The sequence below is a fragment of the Rhea americana genome, unplaced genomic scaffold (genome assembly GCF_003343005.1).
Source record: "Rhea americana isolate MKP2758 unplaced genomic scaffold, rheAme1 scaffold_154, whole genome shotgun sequence".
Lineage (NCBI taxonomy): Eukaryota > Metazoa > Chordata > Aves > Rheiformes > Rheidae > Rhea > Rhea americana.
The window spans coordinates 2,030,918-2,058,311 of NW_028185639.1; the positions used below are offsets into that span (position 1 = coordinate 2,030,918).

Genomic DNA, 27,394 nt, shown 5'->3' on the forward strand with positions numbered 1-27,394 from the left:
ATAGGTGCTGAAGTGGTTGTGGATGGACTTTGCAGAAGTTCTTAATAGAAGCTTTTGGAAAGCTTCTTTATATTTTCTGCAGGCTCAGGGTGTGGTTTAAGATGCAGCTGAGATGACTGAGTTCTCGCTGCCACAAAGAAATGTTGTCACGCTATCTCTAGGCCACYAGGATTTTCTTTGTTCAAACATAATATTGGCAGCTTTAATGTTTTAATTGGTGTGCTCWTTTGAAAGAGGGCTTTTCTCTTCTTCTCTTTAGCATTTCAAATATTTCTGTCTTTTYGGCCTTTGTTTCCTCTCTTAGCTAAATAATCCACTCTGGTCCAATTTTCAAAGGGATAAATGCACAAGCTAACAAGTAGGTATGCAAAACTTGTTGGTAAGCTTTTCTTGATGTCAAGCAGCTCATCTTTTTGAACCCTTTGTAGGTGAAGTCTTTCTGTGTCTCTAATAATTTGCATTACCCTTTTCTGGAAGGCTTTTTTAAATTCGAAGTCTGAGTGTAGCTGGTTCCTCGGGCGAGCCCGTTCGGTCGCTAGTAGCATGCAGTGGGGTGGCATGTCTCGCGTCGTGTCACTGCCGTTGTCCCCCTCTGCCACGTACCGCTGGAGCTGGTCTGAGAGGGRAGGGAAGACTTCTGGTACGAATCGGGTGAGAGCTGCCCCAGATTTCTTTATCGTTCTGCCACCACTGCCGTTGCTAAGCTGTTGAGGACCTACAGCATCTCTGTTCTGAGCATGTCTAGAATTGCCACAAAAAAAATCCCTTTCCCAGCTTTAATGGCTTAATGGACCAGCATCCCATTGCAGTGTATCCCAGTTATGTTGTGGCTTGCTATTTGCACTTCTCATGCTAAGTGGTCACCGGCTTTCGTTTCACCCCACCACATCTCAGCTTTCCAGAAAGGCAGGTGAGAACTGCTACGTGTCACTCTTCACGCAGATTGAGATGTGGTCATTATCTGCCCTCCGCTGAGGACAGGCGTTCCTGACGTTGAGGAGTTTCAGAAGTTTTGCGGAAGAATTTTAATTTTCCATGATAAAGTAAAGAAAGATTCAAAAAAATTTGCAATTTCTCCAGTTTCTTCTTGTTGTTTTCTTTCACATCAAATGAAGAGCAAGAAAATTTCTTTGTAATGTAATGCCAGTGCAATCGTATTGTATTCTTCTGTAGCTAAATTGACAAGAACTTACATCATTATACATGGCTGCTATTTCATTAGGCGAATGTCAGTGTCAGGTAAGATCATGGTTTTGTCAATATAATGAAAATACCAGTCAGGTGAGGAAAAAGTCACAATTTTCCAGCTCTAAAAATTGATTTTTATTGCTTTTCTTGTAATCCTTTCTTTGGATTAAGTATTTATTATTGATGTGGTCTTTCTTTTAATCTTAATAGCTGCTGACATTATAATTAATTAAAAAATACAACATTTTTGCCCAAATGGCACTATATTGAAATTAAARGTGAACATCACATATTAGTTAAACAGCCCTGGCAAATGTCTGGAGTGCTAAGATGATTGCCTAAGCTTCTTGACAATTCCCTTCATCTTGCTGCATACCACTTGACCTTTTGAGATGTTTTGGTGTTATTAATAGGTTTTAGCTATTATGTCAGAAGGAACGGGACACAAAAATATGATAAAGTTTATCTTTTTAATGACAGCATTACAACGCTTCAGGCATGCCAGTGAAAGCACTTACATCACATCTCTTTTTAGGCACACTTAGACTGTCAGCAGGTAACTTCTCCAAAATTAATGCTTTTTTCTGAAGTCTAAACGTATACCAGAGGATGGAAAATGCCACACAGCTGAGCTCTGCCCCTCTGAAGAACGACCAGGATACTCCAAGGAGGTGGCAGTGTGCTGCTTGGGAAGCTGTCTGTGAAAGCTCTGGTGGAGAGCTTGAGATTGACTGCGGACCCTCACTGTCCTGTTCTCGAGTTATAGGTGTTCGAGCTGATCATCTCGCTAAGACTAGGCGGAGTGAGGGCAGGAACGGCGGAAGTCCGGAAGGCCACACGGCAATCCTGTGTGTACTGCTGTGTAAGCCAAAACTGAACATTTTCAGTGTCTTGATCTTCAGTCTCTTCACACGGCTGCGGCTGTAGAAGACAGGTTTCGCCGCAGTTGTTCCTTGACTTTCCACCAGAAGTCACTGCAGGAGTTGTTACTACGTGGGGCACCYTGGTCTCCGGAAGAGGAGGAAGCGTGTGTAGCATTGCTGGATACACGCTCTTAACGTCCGCCAGCAGGAAAGGGTGGCCAAGGCGCTTTCTGTATTTTTATGCCTTTCCAAACATCGCTCTTCAGGGTAAGATCCTCTCTTGTCGAGGAGACGTGAGTTGAACGCGCCCTTTGCAACACGCAGGCTTACCTGTGAAGCCAGTATGTATAGGGTGCGACAGGGGACGCGTATGAGCTCGCGAAGAGCCTCTGGGCCCTGTGCCGCTGTCAGTAGCCTCCCCGCGGGCCGGCGGCACGTGGAGGGCTTGTGGGCGTCAGCACCGCTCCTGCGGGGCTCCAGCCAAATCAGAACCTCCGTCCCAAAGCTCCGCTTGGGTCAACGGTGAACAAGGTTAGCCGGAGAAACGATGGTCGCACCTCGCCTGAGCCSTCGTCTGTCTTCTCCACGTAGCCACGTCACCCTTCAATTAGGTGCTGCCATGTTTTCTGTGCAAAGGCAGCTTTGTGCCTTTAATTCCRTTGCATGGATGATGCACAGAAGCACAGAGACAGTGGAAAGATAATTGCTCACCCCAGATTTGCCCAAGCGATAGGGGAGCACTGGTAGTATTTAGCTTGRACACATTTAGCTATAAAAATGTGCTCACTGGATAAAATACGGCTTGACCTTTGGATTGTTTCCTCCCAAGAAATGTGACAGTGTCCCTCCTTCTCCTCCGTTCACCCTGCTTGGCAGAGCAGAGCTGCAGGGATTTTGTTTTGTTCTGTTACGTTACTGTTGTGGGTTTGTGTTTTTTTTTTTTTTTTTTTTTTTTMATCCCCCCGGGCCCCTCTTTTCGGCGGTGTCAAGTTGGGATGAATTGGCCGGGGAAGCATGTTTATAGACTGTGTGAAGAACTTTGTCTTTGTGTGGGAACGGTGGTGACACTGGTCTGGTTTGCCTGAATGAACTGCGACGGCGCAGCTAATAAGGTGTCCCGCTGAGCGCCGCCGCCGGCCTTTCTCAGACCTCCCACTTCATCCCATTCAGCTCCAGCTCAGTGTAGCTAATTTTTCCCATTCCCTCAATTCTTTAGGCCCCCTTACAAACAGAAAAGTCAACTTTCACACCGAAGAGCAGATAAGTGCTTTAGGAAATAATCGTGTAAACAGWATGTTACCTTCTGACCTGATGCTGATACCTTGGCTTGGGACAAAACCCGGCCAGTTATTGCATTAGACATGGCTATTAAAAGAATAATGCTGCTGATCCTCCTTACAAAGTGCCCTGAGAAATGGTCTAGCGGATCGCTGTGCCCCTTGTCACACTGAATCATGTTCAGCTGCTTTCTTCCATGACCAAACTGCTGATACTCAGCTGCTTCCCTGGCCCCGTCCTTTGCCGTGGCGGCGTGGGAGGGGGATGAGCGCGAAGGCACGCCGAAGTCAGGGACGGTTCGGCATGCCCGCTCGTTCTCCGGCGGGGTCTCCGTGCCTGGAAACGTGCCCACGGCGTGCCGCGTAGCTCTTGTAAGAGAGGGCGTGCTTCTTGAAGCATCGTGAGTTGTAACGAGACAGAAGTAAATTATAAAAGGATTTCACTGATTTCGCTAGTGCTAAATTGCTCGTTTTAACGTCTTAATAAGGTACTCCTTCTGGCACCCCGTATGTGGGCCAAAATCAGCAACTAGACCGGGATTTAAGGGATTTGGGGGAGAAGAGAGACTGCTGCCTGCTATTTGCTTTAGTCTTAATGTGAATATGGTGTCTAGATCATTGAAACTGCTTTGAAAAAACTTGTCCTCCCAATCCTCTTAGCTGATRCCACCAAACTTAGAGGTTTGTCTTTGCACGTAAGTAGTTCGACTTTCCCCGGGTTGCAAGACTGGACTGCGCATCTCTGCTTCACCCATGGGATTTGTCCGGTTTCTCTTCAGGTTTGCCCGTCCCGCGGCCCTCGGCAGCCTGCTCCGAGCTGGGCAGCGTCGTCCCCGCGGGCAGCTGGGCTGTGCAGCCTCCTGCCTCGGGGCTCTCGGCGGCTCCTCGTGATTCTCCTGGTGCCCCCAGAATAACAGGCAGAGTTTTTCCAAGGTCTGCGGGAAGGAGCGCTGGGGGCTGCAGTGCCCAGATCCAGTTGGCAGTAGTTGGTTTTCCCAGAGGTCCTACCAGCACATTTCCACGTCCCCAAATACATCCCTGGTGTAGACACCCTGGCTTCCTTTCAGCTCTGTAATGCGGCTGCTCGTGCCCAGTGCAAGGTGACCTGTGCTTACTAGACCAAAAGACTCATTAAACACATTTATTCTGTAAGAAAAAGCTGCTACAGTAAGTTAACATTAGTTTGAGTCCATACCAATGAAATATTGTTTACAGAAACAGTGTGAGCCACGGGTCTGACTCATTAAAACATTTAAATGTATGACTAACTTTGACTGTAAACTTCACTTAAAAGTTATGCTTCCTTGAATGTTTTTGTGTTCTACTGTCATGCCATAAACGATAGCTATTTCTATATGTTAAAGTACTAGCTGAAATGATTAGAGAATTTCTCATTAGAGATTAGACAAAAGTGAAAAAAAAGCAGAAATAAAAAGGCGGAATAGTATGACACTGTAATAAACACTTTTATTTTAAATGCTACATAACCCTATTGTTAAAACTGTTTGCAGTTTGCCTTTTATCTGTTCTCAAAGTACAGCAAAGATTAGAAAGCACCAGAGATCAACCCAAGTGGTCCAAAAGATTTTCAGTGTAGTCATTAGTTAAAAATGTAGAATTGATTTGAAACTGGTAAAATAATTAAGATTGTGTGTTTGAACCAAGAAGAACAGCTCAGATCTTCCGTTCTGTGCTACACCTAATACTGTTATTAAGGACTGCTTAGGCGATTAAGAGTTCTGTGTATTTGGAGCTAGCAGAAGGGAACATGGTCATCTGTGGCACTTAGGCTTGCGCACTCTAAAGTGTAACGGGGCCACCATAGAGCACCGTCATGATAGTGGGCAGTTGCAGTGGTCCGTATTTACCATATTGAATTTGTCTTTTTCATTTCCAAAATGCACAAAGTAAAAGTTTTTTGGTGGTTTCTAATTGCAAATAAGCTCTTTCTCCTGGCTGATACCCTCTGGAGCCACAACAAAGCATTAAAACAGTAAAAGTGCTCTTCCCGCTGTTTCAAGGGAAAGACTTTCTGGAAAGGAGAGGCTGTAATCTGCTAGGAAAGTTTTCTGCTCCGTTTACCCATACAGTGGGTATGTTCTTACTGCGTATAATCTAATGGTGACCCCATATAGGTGACAACATACAGCGCAGGACACTGATGGTCTTTTGTTTGCTCCTTGATGTAAAATTCCAGAAGTGAAATACTGCTGGTCTTTACAGTCATGAACATTTTACCTGAGAGTCACCTGTTTTGTCAGCAGCTGTTTTAAAAAGCTGTGCAGGAAGGAAGAGAACCTCAAAATATGTTAGAGCCTTTCGGGACAATCTGATAGACAGCAAATATGAGTTACAAGAAATAGCACTTGGTCCTCCCACTAAAAACATTAAATTAATGTCGGTGACATGGGTTGGCTGCTTTCTTTTCATATGATTCAGATTTATCACTCCACTGACTGATTCATGACAACATTTTTAAAGGATTATGTGATTCATGGTTAAAGGAAGGGTATTGGTATAACGGCAAATAGCAAAGTAAAATAAAGCAGGTTCTAAAGCTTGCTTTGTTTGCAAGCCCTCCTTCTTGTTTAAAAAAAAGTCTTCTCAGTTCTCCATTTACTTGTTCACTTGATCAGCTTTACGTATTTGTGGCTTAAAAAGCAGAAACAAGAGGAATGGAATATTTTTTTTCAGTTCTTGCTCCAGCCCTAACACCTTTATTGTAAACAAAGGCCAGGACAGTAGGTTACATAGATATGTATAAAGTCGACCYATTTAAAGTATATTTTATTGTGAGGCATCCTAGAGTATTCAATAAGACAGTCCACGTGTATCCTTTGCTGTACTGGCTTTCTCCACCTGYGAAAAGGAGCTATGTCAGAAGCTGCTTAAAGCTTTGTTCTTGAGAAGTAATATTTATATTATTTTACTTCAATCTATCATGAGACTCTCTTTCTAAAATGTACAATAAAAGAAGCTACAACGGAAGCAACTGGTTAAAATTGCCAGTTTTAAAGCTGGCATTGATTCGTATGCAAGCCATGTTTAAATCAGGTAACGTGCAAGACTATGAAATGACTGATTTTTAATTAATTGATCAGAAACAGAACTAATCAAGTGTTTTGTTCATCAGTAACTGTTTGAGTTTTTTCAAGTTAATTTAGTTAAGAGACATTTGAACTGGCTATTTTTGGAACAGTCTGTTTATTTGAAAAATCCATCTTTGCATAATAGAATCACAGATATCATCCTCATAATATCAATTTGTTTTAAGAGGCCTTCTCTAGACCTTGATGTCATTCCTGTAATATCTCAGTTTTTGTCTGCAGTAAATGGCACTGAGCGAAGCCAAAACTAAGATATGAATCATTAAAGTTGGCAAAGCAAAATGAGTTTTTCTTGTGTGTAAGTTGTGTATCAGATTTTGCAATTACAGCATTAGCAAATTGTGGTAATGTAAATGGTTTAACTTTTAAGTTCTCATTTGCCTTTAAAGTGCCATGAGGGCACTAACCAAACTAATGTTATGCACAGGTCAAGAGTGACAAGTTTTCCTGATGCTTGGTAGTAGTTGACAGTAGACAGTATTTATTAACAGTACCTGCAATGATTTGTCAGCTGAATGGAGGATTTGGAGATTTTCCTACCGGAAAGGGTAACTTTTTGCAAGAGAATTTGCTTCAGATGATCACTGCCATAGGTCTAATGCACGTTAATTTTTCAATAGCATAGTATTCCTTATGTAATAGATTACTGTAGACTGAAAATGTGATTTTTTTCTAAGAGGAGAAGCAGTACCTCACTATAAATCCAAAGTTGTTCTTTTCTTTATTAGCTCTGAAATGTCTGAATGGATGTGATGTATTAGAGCTTCTAAAGCCATTTAGAATGAATGCCTCCTAGCTGGGCAGTACTGTTCCAGGAGCCGACCTTAGTGTGTGTTACTTGGTAATCCTTCACCTATCTGTATGAGCCCCTGCTTCAGGCTCAGCTGGGATTTTGGGTATCGTAATGCTTCACTACTTGTATGTTCCTAGAAGGTACACAATGTATTGCCTTGCATTTGTCCCTTATTGTTATATATTGTGCATTTAATGTACTACTTCATTTTTTGTGATTTTGTTCTGTGTATTTGCTCTCCAGCTGTAACAGCCACGTTTCGGTTATTTCATATCTTCATCAGCTACTCATTAATTAATGAAGGCAATCGTGTTTTGAAATGAGGTGTTAACTCCATGGATTTCCAAATGCCAGGAGCTCTAGAAGCATGTAAAATTGCACGTTGTTGGGAGCATCAACTAATTGTTAGTAACAATAGATAGACTAATAATACAGTAGTTTTTAATAATACGAGATTTGCAAGATTAACAGTAATGCTTCACCTCCCTCTTTAGTATTGAGAAAAGGCTTGAGAAAAGAGTCTGTCCTGCTCCATGTCGGGGGTTAGTCTGTAGTTAACGTCCTGTCAGTGTTAGCTACAATCTCCACAAACCTCTGGTTTCACCAGAAAAGAGATCGTCTTTCGGAGAGCCATCCCTCACCCAGGAAGAGCCTCGTAGATGGGGTCAATCCTGATGAACAGTGTTCAGCACTGATGCATCACTTTTTTATGGGTGTACTCCTTAGAGTACTAATAAGCATGGGTAAAACATCAGTCTTAGGTATAAACATGAAGGCAGATGCACTCTGAACAGCGGTTCCTGATCCTTAGTTGCTCAACCCAAAGCACAGATATTTAAGTTTTCAAAGTTGTGAGTACCTCCAAATTCCCCTCAGGATTTCTCTTGTGTCCACGTGTCTACCGTGTCATTTGGGCTGAACTGCTGCTGATTTGCTGTCCTCCACATTGCTCTTTCAGCCAGCCAGGGAAAACTAAACGTGTTATTTTTCTGAGGCTGGAGACGGAGTTGCCTGAGCAAGGAAGTGCAGCCCAAATGCACAGTTAATACATTGAGAAGATGGTTCCAAAATAAACTGGTACTTTTGATTGTTTCACAGTTATTTCTGAGATTGTACTTAGAAATAAAATGCTTTGGGGAATATATGTCAATTTAAGTTTTCTCTAAAGTTACGTAAGAGATGTGTGCAGGTGTGTGTTTGCATATATGCAAAGCTGAATGACAGTTTTTGGTTTTGTTTTTTTTTCCAGAATCATAGATCAGCGGTTTGAGAAAGTTTCGTATTTTGTCTTTGGAGATTTCAACTTCAGACTGGATGCCAAAGCGGTGGTAGAGGTAGGACGTTCATCTTTTTCAGTTCCAGACCCTGCCAAAAAGTTTTTCTTTCTCAAATATTTCTCCTGTGGAGAAGTTAGAAGCGACTTAACAAACTGATCTCAGTATTGACACCGCACTTGGCTAAGAATGCCTTCAGCAGGAGAGTACGTTCAGGTAGGTCGGTGTTACTGCGCTGGGRATCTGCTGAACTCGCGGCTCAGTGTCTCCGTCCGCCCCCAAAATTAGTTACCTGGTGACAGTGTTGATACTTCGCCTTCACTGTAAAAAAGCAGATCATCATTGCAAGGAAAGATGGAAACAATTATCGTTTTTCTGCACTAAGGACTGATTTGCTGCCCGTGAGGGTTCGTTTGCGACCCAGCACGCCCCGCGGGGAGGGCGTTCGGCCGCGTGTTTCGGGCGCTTCTCGTACCTGTGTGTGCCTGGTCTCTGTGGCTGAAAAACCGTGTGTAACGTGAGTGTCTCGTGCACCGCAGAGTCAGTGCTACCCGGTCCTTGTCCCCTTGATAGAAAGGGAAAGTGCGAGTAGATCCAGGGGCGGTCAGGTGCGATCGGGGGGGCRTAAGAGTCTTTAGGACGTGTGGAAGTGTCTCCTCCGTCAGCAGCGGCACAGGTTCCTCCTCTGAAACCTGCCTGAGCTCCGGCACGGGACACCACACTTGTTTCCTCTGTTCATGACTTTCATCGTTTGCTTATAGCTCGTGGAGGATCTCGCGGTGTTTTATTCGTAAGCTGAATATGTGTTGGTTTGTATTTGTAATCAGTGAAAAAATGAAAAATTTCCTAAGTTTGTGTGGCAGCGTTCCGTACTTTATAAACACCAGGGATTTGTGCAGACCTTTGCGACTGTAGCGTCTCAGTGTGGAAGGGTGCCTGGAAGATCTGTGTAAAGCCAAAGAGAATACAGTAAACCCTTTCCATCATGTGTTGAGATCACCTTGACTTTACCGCTGAAGCTCTGCTCCAGGTAACGTGGGGTCAGAAATAATATCCGGGGTTGAAAACCAGTTTAATCTCTCGGTTTTCCCACTTTAATTCCCAGAGATGCTGTAGTCTCTTTTTGGTGTCCTTGAGGATAGGCGTGTATCTTCTGGACCAGAAGCTTCTGTTTTGTAGARCAAGCAGCAGGAAGCCAGCGGCCGGCATGTCCAGGGCTGGGTCCCCCCGTATGGGTGCACGGCAGTGCTTGTTCCTACGTGGTGAATCATCCTTTGGGTGTTGGAAAATAGGGGTTTGACATTACGACACAGGCTGTGTAGCTGGTAACTCCCTTCTCAGACTCCTTTACACATCGCCGTCCTATAACCAACAAACCTAAAGCATGACTGAAACAAAGTTCAGGTCACTGATCAGAATACGGAGCTTCACACTGTGTCTGCTAAGGACTGGATCCTGCTTTGCTGCACCGCTGTTTCCGTAGTATCATTGGTGTTTGTAGATTACTTGCTTTCRAAACATTACACGTTTTTTTATTCCCTGGTGTTGCAGTAGTATTACTGAGAACGCTTTTGTCTGAGAGTAKCCGTCAGTCGTGCACCGGTAGGATCATCTTTTCCACCCTGTATTGATGCAGAGCCAGTAAGGTTTTTCTGAACTTTCTAACTGCCTAACAGTTTGCAGGATTGAATCTGCAGAGAGTGCTTTCTGTATTACTGATTACTTTAATTAAGATTGCTACATTTATGTCAATAAGTTTCAAAGCGATGAGCTCCTAATGAAACAATCTCATTAACCATAAATGATGCATGCTGTGTGAATTGCACAACAGGTAGTAACAGTGCAGGTGCTTTTGGTACTGACGGTACTTTTCATCTTAGGAGTGCTTTACCAACATCAGTTAATGTTGTTACATGTCAGCATACAAGCTTAGGTAAAAGGTGTAATTTGAGGATGCATCAAACTCATTTACCCATTCCTCCTAGAGGAGGTGTGCGTGTGCGTGAGTGGAAAAAGCACTGGAATAGTATATATTCTTCYCTGTTGTTTTATTTGGCAAATAGCATACCACATTAACCAGAACTTGACCCAACTTACATGGTCGTGTAATGAGAAACGAATTACAACGTTAATTAAGTGTAATTAAAGTTAGTCTAGAAATTTTCACTTGGAATTTACGTACGTGCAGTTGAAGTCGTATTAAGCATGTTTTGTGGTCTTAYGCATTTCACACGTTTTATAGGCTAGTATGTCAGAAGATCCAGAAGGTTTAAGAAATGGTTGTCTCGTGCAGTTTGCTATACAGAGGTGACAGCACAGTCAGTATTTCTCCGACAGCGTCTTAGCACTTGAGCATTCGTAAATAAATCAATAGTAAGTTTATAGCACTCTGTTTTAGGAATGAAGGCTCTTAGGAGATGGATCATTTTTAAAGTAAAATTTGGGAGGGTAGTGTTCCTTACCAAGTCTAAAATAAATTATTCCAGACGGGACCTAATGGTCTGATTGTGTTTAATGCTTTTTGTCTGAGAAGATCCAATCCAAAATCACTTTATAAACTGTTTTATAAATGGTACTTCCCAAATGTGCCATTTTGCCAAAGTTGGTGGGGAGTRAAGCGACTTGGCCAAGAACATGCACTACCTACACTAGCAGAACAAGAAGCAAAAATGACCAAAGTTGGTTGCTTATCTTGGTTGCGGACCTTGCGCTCCAAGATATATCCTTGTCCCTTCTGGCATTTTGAATGTGTGACTGTGCAAGTTGCTGGCTGATATTAAATATTCATTTGACTGTCTGACAGGATCTTAAATGCTAGGAATTTAGGAGTTAATCCACTGAGCTGTCATCTTTGTATATATTGCTAAATTTATCTCTGCGTTTCCTGTTGACCTTCCGAATTCTCTCTTGGGGCCAAAAACTGCTGAGCACCTGGATGCCRTAGGATGCTACAAGCAATAGATGAATTGTGGAAACACAGACTTTCCCAAACCAAACACAAAGACTGAAGTATATTCATAACGGATTTCTCAATCAAGCCGTTGAAAGAGAGAAGCTGAGAGTGGATTCAGAYGTTGAATCCAGACACTGAAGTGCAGTATGCTAAACCAGATGCCAAAAAAAAGTTGCCCTTACTAATTCATAATTAATAGACAATAAATTATTCATATATAATTTATTAAACATTTTATGAGAACCTTAATCTAAAGTTGATTGATTTCCTTGCTAGGAAAATCTGCTTTACTGTTGTTGGAGTAATCCAGGGGAGTTCAATAAGTAGGTAAAGGTTTCTAGTGATTTGGAGATCCATATGTGTATTAACAAGTGTGTTGTCCAGAGGTATAAATTGGCAAGAAAGAACTAGGACGTTGGTGGCACAGCAAGCATAGCACATACTGAAGAGGTACAATCGTATTATAGTAGATCTGAGTTATGGCTTGAGCGTAATCTGTGGCTTGACATTATGATATCCAGAGAAGTGCCTGCAGCTGAAACATTTAAAGTATTTTAAAGGTGTCTTCGACTTGAAATAGGCTAACAATAGGAGTACGTTTTAGCTTGGGTTTTTGGGGCCAATGTACAATTCAATAAAGTGAGAGACTCTGAAACCGCAGAAGCTAGTTGTATTTCTGAAGTCTGAGGTGTTTGTGTGCCTGTATTGTGTCTCGGCACTTTTCACCCGCGCGGGGAAGCAGGAAGGACGAGGTGTTCCCCCATGCACGAGGTGCCCAGGAGCATGCTCCTGCCCAAGGTCCTCCGCACAAGCCGCAGCTGAGTGACCGTTGTACGGCACTGTGTCTTTAATTAGCTTTTTCATCAGGCGGCCGTGGGTGCGGATGACGTCGAAGTCGGTGACAGCCTGTGTTGGCTCAGGGCTTTGACTGCGAGGAGATCGCATAAGGCATGCTTTGTGCCACGCTCCCGTCGGGTTATGCTAAACCTGCCCATACCGTTTCCCTGAAAATAAACAGATGGGCTACTACCAGGTTTCCTGCTAGTAATGCCTGGGGGCCTGGTCCCATGCTTCCTCATGTTCCCGCAGAGCAGAGCTGTGAAGTTAACCCCTCCACGTAAGGGCAGATACAGCTGATAGCTGCTGCGAACTTTATGCGTTTAAAACACGCCGCAAGTGTTTTGTTGGCCATCTAGCCAACTTTGGAAGCTCTGCTCTAGTTCTGGTGTGCCTGGCTGTCTTGCGTTCATTTGGTGCTAAACATCTTCAATTCATCATCCTTTCCATGCTAGAAGTGTTTCCAGAAATAAGCTTTGTACAGTAGGACACGAATTTAGTAAGGCAGTAGGCACAAGAGAGTTACATTTCCCCAAGCTTTGATCATTTTAAGATATGCTCTCAGATCTTAATTCTTTTCTGATGGTCACCTAAATTCAGTTAATTTTACATTTGCAAAGGTCGCTAATGATAGGATTTTATTTCTGTTTAAGTTCTAAGATTTACCTGTTTGGGGTTTCCTTAAGTTTTACTAAATGGTTTGGGGGAGATCCAGCATTCTCGTGATGTGCCCCCTGCTTCCAGGTATCTTCCAGCACCTCTCTTCCCAGCATGTTGTAGATATGTTTCCAACATATATAAAATTGCTAACCTTTTACATCAGTTTGACTGTGAGGTCTCGTTTGTATCGTTCTTTCTGCAGTGATTCTAATACACGTAATGTCACTGCATTTAATAGAAACATGGATTTATGATGTTTCTTGTATGTAGGTGATCGTTCTCCTGTAATTTTCCCAGAAGTTCTGCTCTCTCTATTTTTAAAGATAATACAGATAGGTCGTTGCAGTCTTTAAGGTTATCAGAATACATTTCAGATTTATAGTAATGTCTCACTTAGGTGTGTAAGAATGGCAGTTTTTCTGGAAAATTATCTTTTAAATTTGAATTAGGGAGAGATTTGATTAGGTTTTACTTTAAAGAAATCTGCAGCAGCAAYGAGATTTATTGTAGATTGAAGTTGAAGATTTTGCTAGAAATTTAAAAATGATTATGGGTTAAGGTTTTATTGCTCTAAATATGTTATAAGGTAAATATTTGGAGGTTCTGGAGTTAAAGACCAGCTGACTATCAGCTTAATAATAAAACAAGGATCCTAAAATCTCCAGAGCCTATTAAGAGTAAGAAGGGAACTAGTTTTTGGAGAGAGAAACGGAGGATTTCATTGCAAAGCAGCGAGGCGGATAGGTTCTTTCTGTTTGATGTGAGAAATTAAAGGAATGCAGTCGTTACGCTGCAGCGTTGGAGACCACGCAGCGCTTGTTAATTGAAATAACTAATCAGCATCTGATATTTTCTGTAGGTTCCAAAAGCCGTTCCTAAAAGAAAAACACGGAGGCAGAGCTGCTCCCTCAACCCTGCCCTCGCCTCCCCGCCCGCTGGTGGGAGGCCGCGGCCCGTCCGACGCGCTGCTGTCCCGTCGTCAGTGCCACCCTGGGGCACGGGGCAGGCTCTGGCCGGGCGCTGCTGGCGCCTGTGTTGGTGTCTTCTCCACGTCTTTGGGGCCGTGGAAAAATAATGGCTTTGGGATGCAGGGTCTGTGTTGAAATGGAGCGTCAGGACRGTGGCTGCTCCCATGAAGCCGCCGATCGCTTACGTGCACGCAAAATAATCTTCTCCCGTGTTCAAATTTGTTCATATCATAGTTACAGGGTATCTCTTAGAATTGTGCARAGATATTAGACACTGAGGACTGGCGTGTGTGGAATCCTGTGGCATACAATTTTCAGTCTCTGCAGTTGAAATTTTTCCTTGACTTTCTTCATAATTTTTTTATATTCTAGTTAAAGAGTTAAAAACGCGCTTCATTAACTAGCTGAGAAAAAGCATGTTCTTACCCAGGCTACGTTAGTGAGAAGGAAATCCATGTTCTGATGGCACTCAGTAATTGGAGTTCTGTGTCCAATCAGTATAATATTTGCATCAGAGATCCCCATAGTGCTATAAATTTAAAATATAGTCACAAGAGAGATCGAAAACTCCTTGTGATTCATCATGTTTGCTTTGACTCCATTTTCTGCATAAATTCCTTAGGGAAACCATAAAAATTCTGKTTTTTTTCTCTGTATCTAGCAAGGGGAATAGTTAGGAGATTTGGAGCTTAAATTGTTAAGAAAAGAAGCACTTAACCTCTTGTAGTTCTGAGAAGTTTAGCATCAGCCCTTCATTACCCCCTGTAGAGTGAGGGTCCTGTGGAGGTTACTGTAGATATTGTATCTGTATGCATATGTTTCTGCTCTCCTGTTTGCATCCCCATACCTTGTCCGCAATAGTCCTATACTCCGCCTGTGTCCCTCTCTAGATACCCCTGTAAGATCCCACCTGGGCGTATGCTCTCACTATTTATTTCTAGCTTGCTCATTCCCTTTTTCTCCAGCTCTCTAAAAGTTCTGTGCCCAGTTCCCCATTTCCAGCCCGTTTCTCCATTTGCTGAATGGGATCTGGAGAACAGAAAAGTCTCTTCTCTTCCTTCCTTCTGTTCTTCATTAACAAATAATAAAATTAGGTCTTTAAACAGTAAAATAAAGTGTATGGAATATTTCATCCTTTCCTAAATGGTAGAGTGTAAGAGGGAATGTGGTCAAAGACCACTGGTGTGAAATTATTAACACCTTAGATTATGAAGTGTTACGTAACAGCTGTGTACCAGTCTTTAGTGTTTGTGTGTATAACTACGTGTTTTCATTCTCCTTATATCTGCGGAAGCTGTTGTGTGAAACTCACCTCCTGTATGCATTTCGTAGTCCACTGGATGATGGCTGAGTAGATACTGAATATACACATAGCAATAAATACACATTTTCAGGCCTTTTATGCATCTTTTGATGCTGATCTCAGTTTTATTACTCTGTAGTGATGAATTGTTGAATATAGTTGGGAGAGGCAAGACTGATACAATGAAAATTGGCAATAGCTGAGAAACCTATTTCTACCTGCTCTAGGCTATAGCCATGTTTTAAGTCTAATCTCTTGTTTCATCTCTCCTCTTCTGCAAGAGCTGAAACTATATGATTTATACATCTTTTTAAAGATCAACAAAAGTGKCATTTCACACTCAATAAAACGTTGCAGTTGTACCCTTAAATTGCTCAAAATCTGGCTCGCATGCAAAAAGAATCTCTCGTGTATTTCTGAAGGGAGGCAGGTGTCTGTTGGCTGGTTGCTAYACTGCAGAATAGTTAATTGTGGTAAATGAGAAAAGGCAGACTGACCTGGTAGCTTTTGCAGCAGGGCAAAATGTGGAGGCACAAGTATGCAAATGCTCCCCCGGGCAGACCCCTTCCTACAAAAGCAGCAAATTAGAGAAAGCTGCACTAAATCTTTACTAAACCAGGACCCTCCAAACCTAGTTATGTCCTATTAAATCTTAAATAGTTAAGAAGAGCTTCTAATAAAGTGCTGCAAGTTGTGCAGAAGAGCCCTCATCATTTATTCTCAGCATGTGCTCTTTCAGACTCACAAAATGAAGTGTTTCTTTCTTTCCTGTGTTCTCCAGTCAATGTGTTCTTTGCTCCGTAGTGGCTGGGAGTTTACACTGTGGCAGGGTCACCATCTCCCTTCAGTTACGTGATATTAAGCCATCTTTACAAAAGAAAAATGGCATCACTTTGTTTTTAAGATAAGCCTTCATTCTGTGGGGTAAGTTATGTTAATAACTTGCARCTTTAAATCATGTTTTCATTCCAGCTAGAAATGTGCTTGAGATGCTGGACTGGTTTTGTCTTCTCAAGTAGGTCATTGTAAATAACTTTGTCTCATAAGGATTTAAACTTTCATTACAAGCTRAACTGACTCTAGGACATGTTGGAAACAAAGTCACGTGTAAAATGAAAATGTAATAAGGGTTTATTAAATTAAAATGCATAAAACTTCAGGTCTAATAAGGACAGTTTTATTAATAAAGGTAAATTGCAGCAACCCATCTGAGGAACCTGCTAAATGTTCATTATAAATTACTCTCAAAGACGTTGTGATGAGTTTCATATTGTAGCCAGACTTATAAAAGCATGCAGATTGCTTCCCCAAGGGACTGTATATTTACTTAACAGTGTAGTTAATTGCAATTATTTATTTTCCAGTGATCGTAAATGGCTTCTGCATTAAAGATATATGTGGCTATTAGGAATTATTCAATTACCTCTCTTTTTCTCAGCAGCCTAAGTCAAACCTGAGCTCGGATTCCCAGAGGCAAGGCAGCAGTGTATTAACTCAGCGCGCTCCTTAGCTTCCTGCTGGGGCCAGAGCACTGCAGTCGTAAGTCCTCTCAGCAGCGCTAGCTTGAGAAGTACTGATTACCTGTCTCTCCCGCTGATTTTTTGACATCTCCAGTTCCATACTGATGCTGCCACACTTATTGGCAAGATTCATTGGAGGTTAATTAAATCCATCTTCAAAACAACGAGGGGCCAATGAGCCATATCCTCGTTGCAATAGTAAATTAAATGCTGCGATTGTTTCTACTTCCATCACGGATAAGGGGAGGGCTGAGCGGATGAATGTTCGCCGGCTGCCYGCTCCAGGGCCCTAGAGGGTCTAGTAGCATGTGGTCGTAAACCTGCTTTTAATTTGCGGCTCCAGGAAAAGCTGACACTGTTATCAGCAGGCGGAGGTCTCGCCCAGCAGCGCCCTGTGAAGGATGACACTGTTCAGAAGCTGAAAGGAACTCTATTCCCAGCAGGGCTCAGCAGCTCCTCCTGCTTCGGATGCAAATTAATACAAACATGGTTACAGGGCAGAACAGAAAAGATGATACGTTGATCAAATTTGGCACTGCTTGGGCCATAATTAAAATGTACACAAATTAAATGCAATTATCTCCTGCTTTCTAATAGGGCTGAGCGTCATTAAACTAATTAATAATGCGGTCTGCGAGCGGGCGCCGCGGCCGCGACTCTTGGGAGCGCGTGTCGCAGCCTCGCGTGGCCGCGGCTGGCAGCTGGGCGGCTCAGCTGGCCGCGGCGGGCGACGGCGGTGCCAGCAGCGCCCGTCGCCTCGCGGGCCGGGCCGCTGCCACACCTGCCATCCATCACCTAGCTGACAGCCCTGCTCGCGGACGGCCTTTTGGGTCTCCTTCTYCGCTGGTGGCCCGTTACGGCCGCAGAGCGGCTTGCAGAGCCGCCCGGGTCCGTTCTGGGGCAGCGGGAGCTCCTCYGAGCGGGTTCTGCTTCTGAACAGCTCCCAGCTCGTGGGTGCGTGCTCAACCCCAAAGTGGGGGAGAGGCGGCAGGGGCAAGGAAGGTCCTGGGGACCGTGCATCTTTCATCGTGGACTTGCAGATGCCTGCTGAAGTAGGGAGTGGTGCTCCGGCACAGCAGCCTGAGTCCTCCACAGGGCTTCCTTGCAGCTCAGCTCAGCTTGGCTAGTTCAAGAAGCCAAGAACTTGGGTTCCTTCAAATAGGTGCAGAAAAATTGTCTTGACAGCAGCTTGTCGTTAGCAAGATGCCCATGCCGGAGCGTAGGCGTTCACTGCAGGCTCTCTGGTGAGAAAACCAAAAACACTATGGGTATTTGCACTGTGGGTATTTGCAGCAGTGCATCAAAAGTGTGCAYACACATTTTCATTCTCATAAGTGGAAACCTAGAAGAAGCTTTTTCAAAAAATATAGCCTGTAATATAGAACGATCCTTTTTTGCACATTGAAAAGAAAGTAAAATTGAATATACAAAGAAAGAATTCGATATCTAACTGAAAATCGAGGAACRGGGTCATATCTAACTCTGTCCTATCCACAGGAGCTGTTGTCAAAATGGCAAATTTTATCCTCGAGTTGCAGTCAGAAATAGAGTCACAGCTGATGAGCTGAATGCACRGAATCTCTGGATGCCTGTGCAGCTGTGTCAAAACATTTTAAAAACACGTTTAGCACTAATTTTTWTGTGAAAATAGCCAGTCTCAAAAGTGGGAGAAAAGTACACAGGGGAAACAAGATCAATGGTTCATGAAACAAAAACTGACTTGTTTTAGGGGGAAAAAAGCAGTATTAATAGTATAGTAGGAGCAAATAAGATTACAATGGCACTTCTTTACTGCTGAATAGTGATAAATGGAGTAGTACTTATGGAGAATGGACAAATTGCAGTGTTCCACATACATAAAGCTTATTAATGCTTGGCCATTTGTATGAGGCATGCAGCAAATACCTTTCTGTGCAAACACCATTTTCTGGGTATCTTAAATCATTTGGCGTGTAATTCTGTCTTGATCGCTTCAGTGTCCCTTGTTAARCATGCCTTGTCTAAACTGTTGTGCAGTGACAGATAAAAATTCCTATAACGTTTCATGTGGCCCATTTTTTTACATGGCGGTGGTAGAAAAGCTTTCTGAGTTGAAGGCAGCTGCCGCGTCTGCTTTCCTGGAGGTAGAGTTGGTGCAGCGTCTCCCCGTGGGACAGGCGGATCCGTGCGGGAGCTGCGAGAGGCAGCATTGCCCTGAATCCGTCCTCACGCCGCGACGCGGCTCTGCGGCCTCGCTGTGTCCGGAAAGCCGTGCGGCTTTGCTCAGCTCAGCTGGAAACTCGTGCCTGACGTTCAGCTTTGCTGGTGGCGAGAAGGAGCTTCCTTCAGGGCTGGTCAAAAGGTATTTAGTGGCTCCATGACCGAGTCACTTAGGCAGTACTGCTTTAGCAGTGACTAATGCCCCCAGGAGCCCATCAGGCCTGGCTGCTATAGCGTGTGACAAAAAGGTGCTGCTGTTACCCGTTGTAGTGCTGGGGGTGGAGTATCTCGACAGTTTGCTTTTGACTTGTCGCAGACATCACTTAATGCATTCCTGCTTTCCAAGATCCAGGTCAAGTTGCCTTAAATAAAAGAAGATGCTAGTAAAACTTCATAGAAACACACTTAAGGCTTGACAAAAGAGTAAATAAAACATGCAGTCCATAGTCAGAGAAACCCTCTGGTTTGGGTTTAAAAAAAAAAAGTGCATACCAGAACAAAGTCTCTTCCTAAGCTGAATTTCTCAGATGTACTTAGTGATTGAACTAAATTCTGCTAACTCAGCAAAGAAACTCCTGCTAACCTCAGTATACTTTGTACCCCTCATTTCCCTGCCTGTCTGTGCCATCTGTCTCTCCTTTTATAATGCATTTCTTGTTTTTGAATACGTAATTATCACTCTATAAATCCAATCTGAGATCAGTTGTGTTTGATTCTTCCCCACTCAGACTTGCATAAGAATCACAAAATACACGTTTTAAATTACATATTTCCACAGTTAGGTATTTACTTACCAGCAAGTTATTGAATTGTCCCTTGCAGAGGAGAATATGGTTTTTCCAGAATTTGATTCCTAGTGAGGTCTTTGCTGTGAAGTGGTTAAAGATTGAGGTAAAGATATTGAGTACACTGTATGATCGTGTTGTACCAACTTCATAAACGTAGATAGTACTATCTTTTCACTTAAAGGTAGTCAGTATGTAGTAAATTGCTTTACTTCAAAATTCTTTCCTCTGAGATTTAGGAGAGGACATGAGTAGTGTTATTTCAGATATTCCCCTTCTCCGAAGGCCACTTGTTTCAGCTCTCTGCTGAAAGGGTGGAAGGGATGGAGTGGTGGTGGGACCTTTCTCCTGCTTTCTGCTCGTCCTGCCTAACATCGGAAGGGCCACCAAGAAAACGCGTTCTGTGCGTGCTGCTTCTCTTCAATAACATCACCCTTGCYTTGGCCATGCAGCGCCAGAGAAGTTCTCTATGTTCTGTACTGCGTAAAACATCTCSTAAATCTACAGTCTGACTACAGAAATCGAATTAGTTCCTTCTTACACAAAGCCCTACAAATAGGCTTTCTTGGTGAAGAATGGAAACGGGGGGGGACTCAAGTTCCTGGTAGCGACTGACACATTATCTCTTGTGGAAATTTTAGTATCTGATCTCTGTGTTGCTTAAAATCTAATCCTGATCTTTTGCATTACTGCTTCTGTAAGCGCTCTGATAGGATATGATTTAGAACTATTATAAACTTTCATGCAGCTCAATAATATTGAACTGTGTAATAATTTAATATGTAAAGCCATTAATGGGTTAAAATGAATTTTAYGAAAAGAGATTATAGGATCTTTATCACATGTTGTTTATCTGATCAACAGTTAACAATTTAAGACAGTATTATTCTAGTAAAAAGAAGATTTGTTTCAGATACTGACATAAACATCTCCTCATAATAGTGGCTTTTCATTTAGTGCGTTGCAATGTACCATAAGCTTAAAGGCACAACAGCTTCTTTGTGTGTCTCAATAATGCTTGTCCAGAGTGATGTCAGTCAATTTTTGACCTATACAGTCTGATGTTATTCTCAACAATCACAGAATAGATTTTTTTTCCTTTAATGAGTAAAGCGTATGCCAATAAAATCCTTGAAAATTTTCATTTTCCTTTATGCTGTCTTCCTCTGGAAGAACGGAGTAAATTACCTGAGTGGACGTGTCTGGAGAGTCRTTGGGATCTTTCTTCTGACTTCTGCTGGCTTTTGTTGTTTCCTTGGATTTTTTTTGCACCCCATTAGTTAGCGAGAGGTCCGCTCCTCCGTTGCTGTGTCCGAGTGCGTGCTTCTGCCGTGCCGGGGTCCGGTGGGGTAGATAAATGCCGGCAGTTACACAGCGCTGCGCGAGGGCAGACGGAGCCCACGGTGTTCATCCCTGCCCCGTAGGTAAATAGAGTGATGCCGCTCGGCGGCTATCCAGAGGTTTCCATCGTCCACCATCGAGCGCTCTGTTACGCCCAAGCCACGTGTCCTGCCGCGATACTAGCCCTCAGACAGCAAAACTTGTTAGTTTATGCTCCAACCTCTTTGAAAGGTTTTTCCTATAAAAATTCTGGTATAGATTGTCTGCTGATTGCATTAAACTCCCATCATTGTTGCCCTTCCAGCAAGCCTTTCGTGTGGCCCTTGGATCACCTTGGCTCCACAGCGACAGGCAAGAAATGCATAACTGGATTAGGTCCTTACGGAAATCACTTTGCGTTTGCATAATGCTATTTCTAGATTACTTTTATTGATATAGCTCTAACGTCTCCCTGAAAATTAAAACATATTTATAGTTTTCGATATATTTTYGGCTGAATACGGTGTAGCTGTGTAGTGCTGTCGTTGAGCTTGCAGAAGCACAAACTTAAGCTGGATAGAGTTTCATAAGCATTATTTCCACCTTGGTGTAGCTTGTTTTCTTCCATTCAGGACCTGCTGGTGGCACTGGCTCCTCTTAGGGGAACCTCTCCATATACTGTAGCTGCCACGGCTCTTCGTTCTCTGCTCTTCAGCACAAGCCATACACATATCGCAGCAGGTGGCATTTTCCTTCCAATCTTTATTAGCCTTAGCGCAGAGTCAGCTATGTAGTAAATGCATAAGAGTGACAACAACTGAACTTAAGCAAGCCAAAGGTCCGAAGCATACAAGACATTTGAGTTGCAGACTGCCAAAATGGGGTGGAAATTTGTTTTTCCTTTCTGTTTACCATATGTTTTACATTATATAAAATGAATTCCAGATCATAATTGCCAGTCTGATGTTTTGTATTGATTTAATTCAAAAGCAGCTTCACCTCCACCTTTTGCATAAACTTGCCTTAAAATATATGCATTATGAAGACAGTGATTCAAAGTCTTTAGGAAATCAATACCAACATAGGCTTCTCTTCTTCAAATATTGACAGCAGAGTAACTCTAAGAAACAATGAAAAACAATAAAAGCAGAGATGGACAAAATTAAGGCTGTAATTCTGTTGTAGGTAGGCTCTACAGAAGCCTCAGACAGTTGTCCAGTACTGCACGCTGCGTGTGCTTGAGCAGGTAGCCTGAGTTCACCCCTTGCTGTCACCATTTCTGGTTGAAAAATCTGCCGCGTTGAAACGAAAGGCTTTTTGCCRCTGAATTCTGTACGGTGTCTTTACAGATTTTCCAACATTAATTCACACAGCAAATGTTTTTCAACCACGAGCATGCACTGGGGAAATAGAGAAGGATGCACATGGACTGTCACCATCAACTTTGATGGTTCCTGCCTTTGATAGTTTCCCCAGAACTAAAATAAAAGTTATGCTGAAGCCTGTAATGTTACAGTATTTAAGCTGAGCAACTCTGTGTGCTATGTTAGTGTGATTTTGTAGTGGTAATTCTAAAAACCCTTAATGCTGGGGGTTTCATAGCATTAATTAATTAATTCCTGCATAGTGAGTATAGTTCCAAGAAGTCAAAGGGTGTCTCTTGTGTTATAGTTAGTGCAGGCCRTACTGCTTTCTGAATTGATACGGTTCTGAAATCAAATTGTTACAGGTAGTTCAGTACTGCATAGTAAAATACTGAACTATTAACATTAATCAAGGAAAAATATCTTTTAAAAACTACGTCAAACCCTGGTCCATTTTGATTTTCTCACTCTGAAATATTTTAAGATAGTCGAAAAGTCTAAATAAAGAATTTAAGTGTATGTTCCCAGGGGAATTTCTTTTCACTAGATGTTAAAGGCATATCAGATGTAACACCTTCAGGTATTACTTCACTTGTAAATGGCGTTGAAAAAGCCATCGAGAGTTATTTTTCATTTCTGTATTTCATTTGTGCAGTTTTAACAGGTGCTGAGTTTCATGCGAATGCCACTACTGCACCCAAGTGAAATGTTTCAGAGCTCTGTATCTGTTAGCAGAAAACTCAAAGTTAATATTTTCTTTGAACATACTAAAAAGCTTTTTCACTTGACATCTGTCCGTATAATTTTAAAAAGGAGGAAGGCTTTGAGCCGCCCGGGGCTTCGCTGATGTGCGGGGGCCGTTAAATCAGCGCGCGGGGCTTGGGTGAGTCTCTGTCCCCTGCTCGTCGCCCGCCTGCGCCATGGCTGCGACTGTAGCACTCTGTGCTCCTTACTCATTACTTCCAGAGATTTAAACGGATCGATRTTTTACTGTAGCTAACCAGTTTTCCATTTAGGAGGCAGGACAAAAAATTATGTTTGTTTTTGCATATATACAGTAAAGCTGAAAATGATGATTCAGAAATAGCACAAGTGTTTGATGTGTATTTCTGCAGTTTTAATTCTGGGCACTTTTAATTGTCCATCTTTAGCAAACGGTGTAGTGCGATGCTTGTCTGCCTGGCTAATGCGGATTTGAAATAAATCAGAATACCTGGTCGTTGCTGAGTGCTAAAAGAGGGATAGAACTGTGTTGGTGGTTATGGAGGAAGAAATGAGGGAAGCACTCATTAGCTATAAGCTCATTAGCTTGACATTCGTTTCAGACAAACTAATGGAAAAGTTGCTACTGATAAAAGAAGTGAAAGATATAATGCAGTCAGTAAATATGCCTGACCAAGGCAATACGCAGTGAGATTAACAACTTAGTTGAAAATGGAAACTGCGTATGTGTAAAATACTGATGCTGTGCTTAACCATTCAACACAGTATCATATAAAATTCTGTTCTTTTAAAAGAAAACAGATCTCTGCACGTTAGATGCAGTAAAAGATTCGGTAAGTGACCCCAAAGAGTAGCTGTTACTGGGGAACTGTGTCTGAATCATGATGATTCTGATAGTTTTCTTTAAGAATTAGTTCTAGGCCAAATCTTCATCCGTAATCTGAGTTTTGGGGTAAGATACTGAGTCCTCATGGCAAAGCAAGTTCGTTGACTGTATAGTGTTCTTTAACTTTGCATTTGGTGATATTTGCATGCGTAGAAGCRTTGAGTCAGTAGTAGTAAGAACGTTAGGAGTCACTGAAGGCAAACAGCTCAGCCTGAGCTCCCATGGCACTGCCATGGCATGTATTGCTGATGCATCTTTAGATATTTAAAAGAAACAGCGCTAATTACGAAGTTGATTTTCCTGTGGATGCAGATCTGGTATATTGAAGTCCATCAAACATCCTCATTGCATGTATTTTAAAAAGCGTTATGTGGCATGGGAGAAGAGAAGAGGGCTGTGTTCCTGACAAGGAGGAATTACTTTCACAGTTACCATCAGGTCTGCAGGACCTGGCTTCATTAGTGCTTTTCTAAATTTAACTTAAAGAGCTCTGGCTGATAATTCAGAGAGGGTTTCCCAGGAGTTAATAGTTAAAAGACTGTGATCTCCAGATTTTACTACGTTTCTAGCATTAGTCTCATTCCTTTCATGTCTAAATAATGCCTAGAAGCTGCTAACAGACAATTTCAGAGGACAAATCATGCACGAGAAATTAGCCACGAGAGTGATTAATCAAAGGTTCCTTTCTTGGAACAGCGTGCCAGAGGAGTTGGTGGGTRCCCCGTGTCTTATCAAGAGTTGGCGGCTTTCTGGAAGATTTGTTTTAGTGRAAGAGATATCATTTGCCTCAGTTCGGGAGGAAACTGGTAAAACATAGTGGTCAGTAATATGTGGGATTGTACTAGATGAATGCATGGTCACTATTGGCTTGAGTTCTGGGTGCTAATTTTTTTAAACCTGATAAGCAGACTTAGGCATCATCTGTGACAGATCTACTTCTCAGTAAAATTATTCCCGCAAATTTTCATGTTCGTGAAGGCACTGCTACTTTATTTCTTTACCATATAGGYCTTCTTGATACTAATAATTACGAGTTAAATCTGTATGTGACCACAAATAGCTGGAGAAACGTTTATTTTAGTTATCCACTATCTTTTTGATGGAGACAATCAGTAGGTAAAAATTTATGCAAATGTGCAGAGTTCAAGTGAGGGCTATCCTAAACAGGACTTAAGCTATGCACCCTCCTTTGTGCCAAATTTTCTAGGGTTTTTTTCCTGTAATGAATACATGTATTTTGTGCATTGGAGCATGGCACAAGCCCTTTTGGATGGCAGACTCTTCAAGAAAGAGGAAGAGAGTTTTAATCACAAAAGCAGAAACTTCAGTGAGAGAAGTGATTCTGCACTTTGTTTCGCTTGTAAATGGTGCATATTGGCTTTTGTGAAACAGCCCGGGGTCCGATTCATGATAGCGCTTCGTAGGTTCTTTACTTGGGTCTTTTAGAGTCTGAAATAGCGCRCATGAAAAGAGAAGGAGATTGAACATAATTTGTTCCAACGGCTAGTCTAAGATTTTTTCCGATCAAGATTCTTTCAGCGTATTCTTTTTTGTCAGGCTTTAAGCAGCTTTTAAAATAATAGTATTAGCTCATACTTCAGCACTTCACTGAGTGTTCCCATAAGCTGTGGCTATTAGTTACAAGAAAGTAAAAGTATATATCTCRTACCCTTGTCGTGGTTATGGGAGACTTGTAAACTAAATGGAGATTTGAGCAATTTGTAGATTTCAAAACGAGCTGTAGAGTTCATTGAAAAAAAGAAAAATGCCCCATTGAAATTCCTGGTGCCAGCGTGGTTTTCTTCACGGAGATTTATCATTGAAAGCCATATTGCTTTCCCTTTGCCTTTATTTAAAACTCTTCAATACATTGTTTTTAGGGTCCATTTCTTTTACAAGCTTTTCTTTTCAGCTTGCTCAGGAATCAGGTCCTGCGGACATCTGTTTGTGCCTGGAATCAGGCAGGAGCTGACGGTGCCCTGCCTCCCTCCGCCCTTTTGTTCCCGGCGGCTATTGTTTCCGATTTCATGCTATCAGAGGGGCTGCATGTTTTCCTGTGTGAAGTTGTCAGAGAGATAAAAGCACAGGAGCAGGGTCACATTTAGAGGGATGGGCATGAAAAATTGGTAAAATGTATCTTGAAGCCCACCCACAAGACCGTTGCTTGAAGAAATTTCGAAATAGGGAATAGAATTACGATTTTTAAAGTGTGCAGATTCCAGAGTGGAAAAGTAAGGTTTTAACTGGAAGAAATCTCTTAGGCAGCTTTGTGCTTAGTTGACTTTTTCCTCCTGGGTAGCTCGAGAGTCTCCAGTTGGACTCCCGTAGAAGGAAAATACCACCATCTGCACTGCGGCGCCTGCCCGCATCTTCTCAGTGCGCAGATGAAATGCCGGAAGATTTAAAGCGAGTGTGTTAGGCCCTTCAGTCATCTTAGTACGCTGGGGAAAAGAGACGCGTTAGGAAAAGGTGTCTGACTATCCGGAACCGCCAGTATGGTACCAGACTGCCAGAGAGTGGGACGGTAGTAGTGAGAGGAAAAGGAGGAACAGTGGAGCTTAATTAGCTTAATGGAATATATATTCAAGGAAGAGAGCAAGATACTGTGCCAGTTGCTGTGGTTATGGTCCACAATGCTGATGATATAATTAGCAAAAACACGCTTATCCTTTGGTCTCATGTGAATTCTAAAAGAGGCACCCGATTTTAAAAGAATTTAAAATTAATTCATTACCGTCAAGAGGGAAGAGCATCTGCAGTTGCAAATGCATCTAATTTAGACAGTTTATTTAACAGAGCGCTCTCTCACAGCTATGCTTTAACTTACTACTGAGAGGTTACGCTTATTTCTCAGAAAGTACTGAAAAGCCAGTGAAAAGTCCTCATCTTCACGCAGTACCAATATAACTAAAGCAATGTCTTGGTAGGTTCATGTATCATATGACCTTAACTGTTTTCATAGTAGTTTAGTATTGACAGTAGTTTAGAAGTTTACTAGATGTAAAATGAAAAAAATGGTTTTAGGAGTACTGTTTCATATCAGCGATTTGGTAAGATGGTTGCTGTTATTTTAAGACCTCATAATGAGGATTTTGTCTAAGTGCATAACAAGAAGACAAATAAGATAKGTAAGTTGTATTTTTTCCATAGCCAACTGATAGGTAAGGTATATGAAGCAAGGCGTTATCTTACTGCCGTGAATTTTCCAGGTTAGCAAATGACGTACATGATACAAATTAATGTAGTAGTGGAACTTCAAGGGAATGTATTTTTCTCTAAATCTTCTTTTCAAAGTTTTAGTCAATTATTTTTCTTACATGCGGAAATAATTTACAATTTAATGCAAGATACTAAATAYATGGTTTAATTTTCAC

The 27,394-nt window shown here is 42.2% G+C and overlaps 1 protein-coding gene across 1 annotated transcript in view; it reads left to right on the forward strand.

The window, feature by feature from the left end:
• Nucleotides 1–27,394, forward strand: part of INPP5A (inositol polyphosphate-5-phosphatase A) — a 253,222-nt gene that overhangs the window by 178,733 nt on the left and 47,095 nt on the right. Inside the window, exon 10 of the mRNA XM_085299800.1 lies at nucleotides 8,478–8,562. Within this exon, the coding sequence (XP_085155926.1) occupies nucleotides 8,478–8,562 (85 nt within the window). The remainder of the gene's footprint in view (nucleotides 1–8,477; nucleotides 8,563–27,394) is intronic.